Source organism: Lissotriton vulgaris, chromosome 2_1 (assembly GCF_964263255.1).
Source record: "Lissotriton vulgaris chromosome 2_1, aLisVul1.2, whole genome shotgun sequence".
Classification (NCBI taxonomy): domain Eukaryota; kingdom Metazoa; phylum Chordata; class Amphibia; order Caudata; family Salamandridae; genus Lissotriton; species Lissotriton vulgaris.
In genome coordinates this window covers 1,449,970,111-1,449,983,172 of record NC_141687.1, presented here as the reverse complement: position 1 = coordinate 1,449,983,172, position 13,062 = coordinate 1,449,970,111, and the positions used below count along the sequence as shown (strand labels likewise).

Genomic DNA, 13,062 nt, shown 5'->3' with positions numbered 1-13,062 from the left:
GCCCAGCACTGGCTTCCGGTCAGACAGCGGATCAAATTTAAAGCGCTGTGTCTGGCCTTTAAAATTCTGAAATTTTCCTCGCCGCCGGCACTTGCCAATTTACTTACTCCTTACATCCCTCGGAGATCATTGAGATCAGAGGCTCTTCATCTGGCAGTCTGCCCCCGTTTTAAATTGAGTAGAATGGGTGGCCGCTCTTTCCGGGTGCTTGCAGCAGGGTTGTGGAACTCGCTCCCGGTGCACATCCGAGCTCTCAATGACTTGTTCACCTTTAGACGGGAGATTAAAACTTTCTTGTTTCCCGCCTCTGAGTAGCCGTCCCTTTTTTTACTTTGTGTTATGTTATAGTGCCTGTCTAAGCGCCAGGATGCCCCTTTGCTGGGGCAGCTGTGCACTATAAAAATATTTAAAAAAAAAAAAAAAAAATCTTTCCTCCCCTCACTCGATCACTCTTTTATCTTTTGGTTTTCTCTCTTCCTCATAAGCTGCAATTTCCCCCAACCCCCTTATCAGTACATACTCGTTCACGTTTTTAAGATTCTGCAAAGGCCCAGATATGACTGTTAAGTAGAACTCATTTCAAGTAGACTCAATCTTTAACATAGTCTCTTTTTACTTTTATTTCTCAGCCCGAGCTCGTTAGAACAACTGTAGTACACGTGTTAAAGAATTATATTCTTACACTTACTGTTTAAATTAAGTACCGGTCAGGGGAAAATACATTTTTGCACCGGCCGACTCTTTAAAATGCCAGTATAAAACCGGCCAGGTGACAACCCTAGTTGGAGATATGGAAGGGGGGGGGGGACATGAAGGGGTGGGGGTTGAGTCGCAGGGGCGTCAGTCGGGCTTGCGTTACTTCTCTGTTCAGGTGAAAATATAGCCCAACTTTCTAATCTGCACAATTACATGAAATCCATCTCACTGTGTACTTTGCATACTGCGCACTATAGTAAACTCAGCAGCTTTGAACCGAAAGCTTTTTCAGCCATGCAGCGTGTTTGTACTCTGAACTTGAGGCGGGCTGAGTAGAAAGGCAGTGGCCCGGTCTGCTCGCTGATTGGCCGCCTTCCGTTCGTCCTCGCGGGCGTTAACTAGCAGCCCAGGTTCATGGACAGCCTTCACTGCACGGCCAGGCAGCTGGAGCACGCGCCTTACACTTACAGCGAGCACCGGGCTGAATCTTCCAAGATGAAAATCGACATTCATAGCCATATTCTTCCCAGGGACTGGCCTGATCTTAAAGAGGTAATATTCATTTTAAAAACACCTTTTAATTTTTTTTTACTGTAACATTCGGAGCACAGCCACAGACTTGTGGATTCCAGTGAACAAGGATATGATGCACGTGAAAGGGAGCTTTCTCTGTCGAAATCTGTACAAACATCTTTACTAAAGTTTGGACTGTCCATCCTGTACAAGCTAAAACTTTTGCCCTGGTCAGTAGGTGTAAATGGTGGATCAAAAGTTTTCAAAACTGCACCAACAGTGTCATTTATGTAATCCAGAAACGTTAGGGCAAAATTATAAATGTGTGTGAAATCTGGTCGCTGTTGGATTTCTTGTAAAACATTTGCTAATGTTGCAGATGATAGAAAGCCAGATGTATGTGCCTCAAAGTATACCCTGTTCAATTAAAACAAGCATTGGCATAGCCAATAGGTCTCGCCTTTGGGATCTTATATGTGTTAAGCCATGCAACGGTTGATGTTGCACCAAAGATATTGTGCTGCATTACTAAATACTTATAAGGTCCCAAAAGCGAGACCTATTGGCTATGCCAATGCTTGTTGTACTTGTAGCATATCTTAAATGTCAGTAAACAGATTGAAAGTAAAGTGTTCAAGTTAGTTGGTTCCCTGAGTTTACATGGCACGGACGATGTGTGGATGGACTGTGAGTTTATGTAAATTCATCATTTCTACACCAGTGCTTTAAATGGAAATATAAAAGTGCAGGTACTCACTCTTTAGAGTACCCGTTTGCCCATTGGAAGTGCCAGTACTCTTCCATTAAATGTATTTCAGCTTTGCTGAGAAATGCAGATACTCTGATTTTTAGGTGCAGGTTATCAGTACTGGGTGGTACCTATCAATTTAAAGCACTGTCTACACTAATTAGGTTACAATGTTCCAAAGGTGGACCCCAAAATATGTCTGTGCCATATGCCCCCAAATACATAATGTGTCTGTTACTGGCTCCTATAGAGTCCTGAAGATACACTCGTTTCACCTTGTCATCCACCCTTATTTCCATACATTCAGTGACGAATGGACGTGTTGTGTCTCGTGCGCACACTTTGCTTAGTATGTGCTGTGAACATCCTGTCTGTCTACTGGGGCCAACACAAACATGTCAACTGCAGTGCAAGTCAGCCCGGGCCTGTGGCGGCACACAGCTTTCCAGTACTGGTACACACGTACCATATGCCGACGTGCTGCTGGTCTAACTCTAACAGAACTACCCGAGTGCAGGATTCCAGCTGTACTGTATAGCCCTTCCCCTCCCCCGTTGCTCTGCTCCAGATGTTCTCACAAACAAGAAATGCTGCGGTGTCACCGCGCACACCCGACCTCAAACCTTCTCAAAAGTCCCTGGCACTAAAGTGAAACCCCAGTCTGCCCCCTCCCCCACAATCCGCAGCTATAGCAGTATAACAGTATCCTGGAACAAAAAAACCTGTTTTATACTTTGTCTCGGGCCAACCTGTCGGCACACGGCTGTCAAACCCTGAGCAGAGCGAACAAAAGGGCCCGCACTGCTCCCATTACTGCGGGTTTTATTGGTACACGCCAGCCCCGGAGGCAGGGTTGGGTGACCAACTGGCATGAGTGCACATTTAGGACGGTTAGTGTAAAAATTCAGGACAAAGGGTCAAAATTCAGGACAAAAATTCAGGACAGAAGGTCAAAATTCAGGACAAAAATTCAGGACAGAAGGTCAAAATTCAGGACAAAACTACGGGACAAAAGGCAAGCTTTACAGACAGAGGAGGTTGCGCGATAGTATAAAAATGTGTAAATAGACAACCACTTAAGTACAAGTCAAAAAAAGATTATATTAAGTTAAGGCAATAGTGCACATCCAGTTTTTTTGGGTATGGGCGCAGCTTTGAGCAAATGTGCAGGTCTTGGGGTATTTCATATGATAATAATCTATTTATTTGGTTACTGTACTGGGTTGTCCAGTATTATATTTTGCTTACAACTCCTGGTCCTACGCAGGCATGTTTGGTGAGAGAAGCGGTCAGGAAGATCTGCTCAGATAGACTTTGTTACCAGCATCTCATATCTCCCTGCCATTGTGAGATGTAAAGCGGCACGCATAGGTGAACTAAAGAGAGGATTGCTGTGATGAAGCCACTACAGGAAACGCATTACGGGTGTTTTAGCAAGAGGAACTTAAAATAAGGAATCTGACTTTGCTTATGGGGGCTTTGCAGAGAGTTGCACTAGCTGACAGAAGTCGCAAAAGTTATTTTCCCTGCAGCTTTCTTAAAGAAGGCGCTGCCGATACACTGTCACATAGATTATTTTTGACGCCTTGCCCATTGCTACAAACACAATATACATCTCAAGCACAGCTCATGGCACTATGAGGCTCTCTCTAAAACCTTACACCTACAGCAAAACATGCAAACATTTACAATTACGAGTGCAGCATTTAGGTAGCAGTTGGGTGTGACTCAAAATGTCATATGCATGATGTATAGATCCTACACGTAAGCACATAGCAGATACAGAATAGGAACACATAGGAAAGGGAGTAGCCAGAAAATATAAATACCTCCCACTTTGAAATAAAGCTCTTATGGCACCAAGAAAGCAAAGTGAGTCATCACAACCCTCCCCAGTCCAAGGATATAGCCATTCATCCTTCCATCAAACCCCTGATATCCACCATTTTAAATGTACATTCTGTCATCTAGTAATTCTTTCATCCATCATTCAGTCTTTATTCTGTCCTTCCGTCTGTGTGCTCATCCATATCAAACCTTTTCAACAATTTGAAAACCTATCAATCATCTATCCTTCCATACATCATTTCACTCATCCGTTCCTCCATCCACACTTTCACTCATCCATCCATCCACCCTTTCACCGAATCCATCCTTTCACTCATCCTTCCACTCTTCCACCCATCCATCCATTCACTCATCCATCCATCCATCCAGCCATTTACCCTTTCACCCAAGCCATCCTTTCACTCCTCCATCCACTCTTCTACCCATCTATCCATTCACTCATCCATCCAACCATTTACCCTTTCACCCATCCAGCCATCCTTTCACTTTCTCATTCATCCGCCCAGTCACTCACCCGTCCACTCATTAAACCTTTCATTCATATATCCTTTCTTCAACCTCTTAGCCCTCCCTTTCACTCATGTGTGCATTCTTTCACTCATCCATCTTTACATTCTTCTCTTCACTCATCCATGCACCCATTCGCCCATCCATTCTTCCAATCATTCACTAATGCATTTACTTATCCATCCATTAATTCTCCCATTCTCTCTCCATTCCCCTTTCACTTAGCCACCCATCCTTCCATCCACTCTTCACCCATCCACACACTCATCCATTTCTTCATCCACTCATGAATCCAGCCATTGACCCCATCACTCATCCATCCTTTCACTCATCCATCCATCCTTTCTCTCATCCATCCACCCTTTCAATCATCTATCCATCCTTTTGCCCATCTACCCTCCCTATCACTCACTCATCCATCCTTATAGCCACCCTTCACTCATCCATCCATCCTTTCCCTTATCAATTCATCAATCCATCATTTCTCTCAACCATCCACTCGCCCGTCATCCATCCTTTCACTCATCCATCCATCCTTTCACTCATCCATCCACCCTTTTAACCATCCATCTACCCTTCGACCCATACATCTATCTATATACCCCATGCATCCTTCCACTCACTCATCTATCCATCCTCTCATTATCCATCTATTCCCCATTTCACTCATTCATTCATCCTTTCACTAATCCATTCAGCCATTTACCAATTCCTTCACTTACTCACCCACCTTTTCACATTAATTATGAGCTGAGCCTTTGACTGCAGAGTTGCAGACAGAAGAGGCCCATCAAGAACTTTACCCCTGCTGTAGTTCCTAAAGCATGAAGTGTGGTGGGATGGGGGTGGGTTCACTATGCCCCTGCAGATAGGCAATCTGAAAACTTGGAAGTCATGAGTCATGCATGAGGCAAAGGGCCAGGACGTGAGGCAACTGTTACATGGGGTTGTTTCCAGTGCTTTAAGTGGGATGAAAAAACTGGAGGTCTCTCCAAGGGGCGTGTCTGATGTAATTAAGGGCGTGGCTTAAAACACCCAAGCTAAAAATATGTGCTGAGCATAAGGTGTCACCCGACTGGTATTTTGCTGTTTCTATCATGCATACAGTAACATTAGACGTACAACAAGCCATGACTATTGGCTTTGTCAATAGGTGTTAGTTGCATAAAAGAAATAAAAAAGCAGCAACTATGGCTTTGTTGTACATAATATCACAAATGCTTCAGCTCTGAAATGACGAGACTGTGTAAGAACTATAACCTCTTCTTTAACTTCTTTCTCCAGCTTCTTTTCATGAACTGGCACTGAGCAGCATGGGCGTTTTTGTACATTTGTTTTGTACATTTCTTCCATCTGACAGAATGTCCTGTCCTAGACCGAGGCAGGAGGAGGCACACCATATGCTGTAAAAGCCCATACTGGCCCATTGTCGTTCTGTAAGGGGCAATCAGCCGCAGACAGAATAGCAATGGGCAGGGTGGGATCTTCATGGACAACGGATGTGAGGTCCAAATTACGGACGTTCCGTGAAATTTACAGACGGTTGGTCTCCCTATACCGAATACCCTTTGACCTCACTGGGCGGAAAGCTCATCACCCATTTGCTTCTAGCCTCCAGACTGACTATAACTTACCATCCCCAACCACACCTTCGAAACAAAATGGTGATCCATCCAGGGTCTGATTGATACATGCAATGAAAAAGCTTACAGCATTTGCCAGGGATAAGGTCCCGAATTTTGAAACAACATTGCCCCCTATTCGCAACTACATCAAATAACAAGATTTACAGATAGGATCGAAAATTGGAGTACATAAAAGGTCATATGGGGTGAAATTATGTGGATGCATCCATTCTCACCAGTTGGTAAAGACTAGAAAACAATCAATAATACAATGTCGATATGAACCCTCCATGTTAACACATCAATGAAAAATGATCGGAACAAAGAACGAAACGAGGCTCGGAAGAATAAGACATGTTCCCTGAGTCCAGGTAGCGATAAACTTCTTCTAGCACCTTCAGGGTCTCTGGTGAACTGCTGAAGCTTTAATATAAAACAAAACTTGTGATTGGGCAACGACAATCCCTTCCTCCAATCCCCCAAGATACCTCTCTGAGTGATTTGTAATCAGGCCCAACTCCCCCCCCCCTAAAAAACGAAGAGTTTTAAAGTGGTTTAGGTCTTCTGGTTTGGATTGGGGTCTCACAGCGAATCTTGAGATACTGATGAACTACCTTAACCCTGTAATCCAGTGCTAATTTGGACCAAGTATCTGCAACAGGAACATAATTATTAATTATTAAAGAACCTGTCAGTGTACTTGACGCAGTGCTTAATTTGATCCAGTAGTTTCCAGTCAGTGCTGGGCTCCGCACTTGTCAACACCAGCGCTTTGTGACAGTCTGCCACATGGCGGTGTTGTCTGGTTAACCTGGACATTACCTCAACAGTTTTTTTATTTTCTTTTACAGTGTTTTATATAGCGCGAACGTGACCCGAATCGGGTATCAGAGCGCTTTACATAGCTCCAGTTGCATTCCATGAGGACACATTCATTTTTGTTAGGCACGTTGAGATTAAGTGATTTGCCCAGAATCACAGGATGTTCAGCGTCATTGCCGAGAGTCAAACCCGGTTCCCCAGATTCGAGGTTGGACACCCAAGCCGTTAGACCAACTCCTCTCCCCAACTCTTCTACAACAAACACAATGGTCCCAAGGGTCAAATTAATGCAGCGATCACTCAACACAAACCCAACCAATCGACCAGGTTTAAAATGATATTTAATCCAATGATTCTGGGCCCCTCTCCATTTAAAAATGTAGTGCATTCCATCAACATCAGTCAGCATCTTGAATTCTGCTCTATAGTCACCAACCTCCTCAAGCAATGTTGAACGGCCAGCGTTTCCACTACACAGGGTCCAGCTCATTCTATGGGATGCGCTGGAAGATTATGAAATCTTCATCAGGATAGTCATATAGAACCCAAGGAGGATGAGAAAAGATTATTCATACTAAAGACATTAGACAGAATGTGCTGTCCTGATCAGACAACAGCTTAATTCCACCTGGGTGAAAATCTCAACATACCCACAGGGTTACCTACCTACCACACTTGAGTCAAGAAAATAATTAGTTCAGTATGCTCTGTGGTGTAAAATATGTGGATATCCTGTGCTATTTGTGTAGATATGTAAGTATATATCACACATGGAGCACTTGCGTGTCTGCACCAGTCTTTGACACATGCTGATTGATATTGATGGAATAGTACACTGCATATATGCTTATAAAAAGGGAGTTGGGCCTTGAATCATTCAATGATCTACGTATACCCATATCTGATTGGCTAGGTCCCCGTTAATAGATCGCTGCTTTAATTTGAATTATGGGACAACTATGTTTGTTCCCTGCACAGATACATTACAGAAGGCTACGCTGAAAAGACATTTTCAAGTCTGGTTACAGAGGCCTTCTTTTGTCAATCTTTTTTCAACTTGGCGTGCTTTTAAACCTTCTGAGGAATTTTCCATGCTGTTATCAAACATGGACATGATCACGTTACTACAGTGCCCACTTTTGTCTTGTAAACTGTTTCCTACTTGTTCTTGGCTGCAAGAACACGCTGTCCACTAATTGTTAACAGTTAATTATTAATTCAATGTACATTAAAAACTGCCATTACCTTCAGTTGAAGCCATTCTTATAACTTTGGAGGCCTAAAATAGTTGTATGAGTGTGATGGGTAGTAGATGCGTTGATTATCACCGGCTAGCACTTTTAATCGAGAGACATAAGCTCGACGCCTTGTTCCTGACGGAAACCTGGCAGCAAGCAGGGAATGAGCCTGATATTATCCGAGCACTTCCGACAGGATACGGAATCTACAGAAGGGATCGCAGCTCAGGAAGAGGGGTAGGTTTGGCCATTATATATAAAGACATTTACACATTCCGACCACTACCATCCTCATTGAAAGATGAGGAAAGTCTTGCTTTCTCACTTGAACTGTCCTCAACTGACTGCCTCTCGGGCATATTGATTTACCGCCCTCCCGAGGCGTTAAAAGACTTTATTCCTAAACTTATTGATTTAGCCTCAGAGAGGGTACTGGCCATGGCCAACTTTACAACTCTGGGGGATTTTAACATACATTTGGAGGAGTCTGCCTCTCAGCAGCCAATAACCTCCTATCGGGCCTTCAGGCTCTTGGTTTGGGTCTAAAATGTCACCTCCCTACGCATGAAAAAGGCCATCTCCTGGACCCAGTCTTTAGTAACTTAGACAACCTCACTTCAGGAGACCCCATCCCCCTTCCTTGGTCCGATCATTTCCTAGTCCCTTTATTTTTGGTAACAAAGACCGCCAGGGGAGCTCAACTCCCCAATGCAGCGTGGGACCGGAAATGGTGCAGGCTGCCTCTGGAGGAATGGAAATCATCCCTTGAGGCCGCCAAGCCATCGAAGGGAACTGTCTGATATTGAGGAGGCAAATGACAATTTTAACAAGTGGATCCAGGAAGCACTTGATAAGACCCTCCCCAAAGTTCCAGTCCAAAAACAAAATAGGAAAAACGCGGCCCCTTGGTTCGGCCCCCAACTGAGAGCCTTAAAACAAGCTTGCCGCAAGTTGGAAAGGTTATGGAGACAGGACCCTTCGCAAGACACAAAGGACACCTATAGGAAGGCTATTAGGAGTTATAAAGCCAAGATCAAAATGGCTCAGGCACATTTCTATGAGACCAAAATTAGCTTTGCAGCTAATTCTCCTAAGGAGATCTTCCGAATAGCGAAGTCCCTTATCACCCCTCTTCAAATACCTACTTCAAAGGAAGGGGCTCTTGAACGCTGTAACCTATTGGCAGCGTTCTTTCAGGATAAAATACAGGCCATCTATACTACCTTCTCTTCCAATCTGTCTGAACAGGGGGACTGTGATGTAGTAAATCCAGCTCACGTTCCGGTGCTTGACCAATTTCGTCCTCTGGACACAGAAACGCTTGGTCGGGTCATCAGCAAAGTCTCCTCAGGCTCCCCGCTGGACTCTGCTCCGCCCCAACCTCTTAGGGCGGTCATGGAATCTGTTCAGTCTGTCATCATAGAGGTCCTAAATTCCTCCATCGCAACATGCACGGTCCCTCTTATGTGGAAGTGCGCGATGGTCAAAGCACTACTTAAAAAACCCAGCCTGGATCCATCCATACTTGCGAATTACCGTCCTATCTCGCTTCTGCCATGGCTTAGCAAACTATTGGAGAAGCACATAAATAACATCCTGGTTGACCATCTAGAATCCAACACATTGTTGGATAATATACAGACCGGATTCCGTCCAAATCATGGGACGGAGACCGCGCTGTTGTTTCGTAACCGAAGAGGCAAGGAGGCTGGTGGATAAAGGGGGAAGGGCCGCCATTATTCTCCTGGACCTTAGTGCAGCGTTCAATACGGTCAATCATACCATCTTGATCAACTGACTTGAGAGTGTCGGGGTATGGGGCGCTGCACTAGTCTGGTTCACCTCCTTTCTCAGTAACCGCCGCTTCCAAGTCTTTGAGGGAGATGTGGCCTCCTCTAGTCTGTCCCTGGAGTGTGGGGTACCGCAAGGCTCGGCCTTAAGTCAGACGCTCTTCAATGTGTACATGAGGCCACTGGCAGGAGTCATCCACCCATTTGGCTTCAAGATCATCAGCAATGCAGACGACACCCAGTTAGTGGTATCTTTGTGTCACAACAAGGGATCGTCTTGCATGCTGGCTCCCTGCTTGGAAGTAGTAGCAAGGTGGATGAAGGGCTCCTACCTCCGTCTTAACGGAGATTATGCTACTGGGCAATTCTTCCCTCTCAATCTCCGTCCCTATGTGGCCCTCATGTTTAGGCCCCGCTCCTTTACCAAAGCCGCACATAAAGAGCCTAGGTGTGTGGCTGGACGACGCCCTAAAATTCGAACACCAAGCCACGGTCCTCATCAACCTGTTATGGGCTGTTAAGGATGCTACGTAAAATTCTCCATCTACTCCCGTTTGAAGCACGCAGAATAATGGTCCAGGCCTTGATACTATCTCAGCTGGACTATGGAAACGTGCTGTACGTAGGCGCTCCATTGGCCACTATAAATAAAGTGCAGGTGGTCCAGAATAGTGCAGCAAGGATGCTTCTGCAAATTCCCAGGAGACAATCTGCAAAGCCAGCCCTTCGACAGCTTCACTGGCTACCTATGGCCGCCAGGATACAGTTCAAGGCGATGTGCATAACCCATAAGGCCTGGTGGAAAACGGGCCCTGCCATTCTCCACTCCCTGCTATCACCCTATTTACCATCAAGACCCCTCCGCTCTAGCACCCAACACCTGTCTTCTATTAGTAAGATCAAGAAGGCAAGATGGGGAGGGCGTTCTTTCTCATGTACGGCGGCCAGATTGTGGAATTCTCTTCCTCACTCTCTACGTGAGAATCGCAATTTGACGTCCTTCCGTAAGCTTCTGAAAACACACCTATTTGACCGGTCCTCTTAGTTGAGAATTCTGTCTGTGCCGGCTTCTGTTCTTCAAAGCGCTACGAGGCCTCCGGGTAGTGAGGCGCTATAGAAATACTCTTTCATTCATTCATTCATTCATTCATGGCACTGGCAATATGGGGTGTAAACTGCAGACGCCTCCTGAAGAGAGCACTGGCACTCATTTTTTTTTTACAAATTGAGAACATGTGGGTTTCATTTACTTAACGGTTTAAATGCGTTTTGAAAGCCTCTGATTTCTCTTTTTCATAAGCAGGCCGCCAAGAGTGTGGGAGGGGAAGGAGAGCCCTGCTTAAGCCCACTCATGGTCCTTTCAGAAGTGCAAATGCCTCTGTTTGTTTCTAAATGCTTCAAATGGGCCAGCAGCCCCACTCTCTGCCTAACCTTCATGATAATTAGAAGGCTTTAGTAGACTTTGAAATCCTGCGGACAGCTTTGAACTCAGCAGGAATGGAAGGCGATATTAGCAGCCCAAACTAGCCCATTGTCATTCTATATGTGGCAATCAGCCCCATACAGAATGACAATGGGCGGATGGGTCTGCTCTTGTGCTGGAGCATAGGTGCCAGGCTGCCCAGTCCCATCAGGGAGCTGAGGCCTCTCACAGGGAACAGCTCTGTTCCCTGCAAGGCCAAAATTACGGACAAAGGGTGTCCGTAGAAAGGTTCCTCACGGACAACGGACGTGAGGTCCAATTTATGGACTGTCTGTGAAATTTACGGACGGTTGGTCACCCTAAGGCAGGGGAGGCGGGAGGAGGCAGGAAAAGCAATGCCTCAGTACAATGAATGGGCACTGAGAGGCCACGGACGGAGGAGGAAGCACAACGAGGCTGGGGGTTGTTGGACCCCCTAAATACCCTTCCATCTAGTGTTGGCCCATGAGGCACTGTTCCTCATCATAATAAGCATACTACATGAGTATCTTGTTTAGTAAGGGATGTGTATTAGAATATTAATTTATATCCATACACATAGATCCTTTTTTTCACTTTTTTTGTAAATACACCCACTGTGGCGACACTCTAGTGAGTGACAGGGGGATCTCTTACCCCGGTCCTGACGAAGGGGCATGGCGCCCCGAAACATGCCGACCCACACAGGAAAGTAAGCTCATAACCCCGCTTACTCTTTCCGACTTCACGTTTTTAACAATACCAGCCAGTGTTTATTAAAAAGTTTTTGTATCACTAGGCCAGGTATTTTTTAACATCACCTTCATATCACTCCTGACCCCACTGACACTCACTCCAATCCACTCACATAGCACCCACATTAAAAAAGTGCTCCAGCGTAGTTGCTTGTCGCAGCACTGCCCCGTCCGACAGCCGGGCGGGAAGACCCCGATGATGAAGCATGACACCAAGGGCCCTTTTGGTGTGTGAGGGGTATTTTAAACAAATGTGTGTATTCCAGAGTTATCAGGATACATACAAAAAAAAACCCTTGAGGTGGACCCTTTTGATTACAGTTACTTTTGCATGAGGAGGACGTGCCCACCTCGGTGCCACGCAGCACTACCTCTTCCTCCCATCCTTTTTGATCTCCCTACACTGGGAGGATCGCACACGTCAGTGCGTGTTGTGCAAACTTGTGGCAAGCTTTTTAAAGTTCGATTTTCACGCTTCCTGCAGGCTGCAACCTTTTTCTGTTGTTGGTTCTTTTGAAACCGTCAACCATGCATATTTTTTACCCAATGAGGGTAATCATTTTCTCTCTGATGGAACCCGGCGTTTCCAACAAGCGTGCGCCCCTTGCAGCAGGGGGAGGGGAGAGAGGAGGGGGCCTGCATGATTCACTAGCGGGAGGGAGCGGCTGGCGCCGCAATAATTGCTGTAATATCTCAGATCGCCAAACGTGCGCGCGTTGCAATAGAAAGCAATGCAACGCGTTTATACCTCGCTAATGGTCTCACTGCTGTGAGCAGAACTGCCCTATTTAGAAGGACAATGACTAAGTCATTTCTTCTGTGAAGGAAAACTGTGCAAAAACAACCTCGCCTAATAAACTGCTAATTAGAGTTAGCAAAAAACATGGTTTATTTGAGATTGTCACACTTTTTCCCTACGAAGGAATATATACTTGTTTAAATGCGTATACTTAGATTTACATTACAAGCATCATGTCATTTGGTATACAAAATTAACACATTTTAATCTGCTCAGTATGTTCAGGCCATATTTTGGATGCAATTCCTTTAGGAACTGTATGTGAGGCATAAAGATGAGG

The 13,062-nt window shown here is 45.3% G+C and overlaps 1 protein-coding gene across 1 annotated transcript in view; it reads left to right on the top strand.

Moving 5' to 3' along the window:
* The first annotated feature begins 1,085 nt into the window (after nt 1–1,085).
* The window catches only part of ACMSD (aminocarboxymuconate semialdehyde decarboxylase), a 729,028-nt gene continuing 717,051 nt past the window's right edge, over nt 1,086–13,062 (top strand). Inside the window, exon 1 of the mRNA XM_086957308.1 lies at nt 1,086–1,248. Within this exon, the coding sequence (XP_086813434.1) occupies nt 1,111–1,248 (138 nt within the window). The 5' untranslated portion in view covers nt 1,086–1,110. The remainder of the gene's footprint in view (nt 1,249–13,062) is intronic.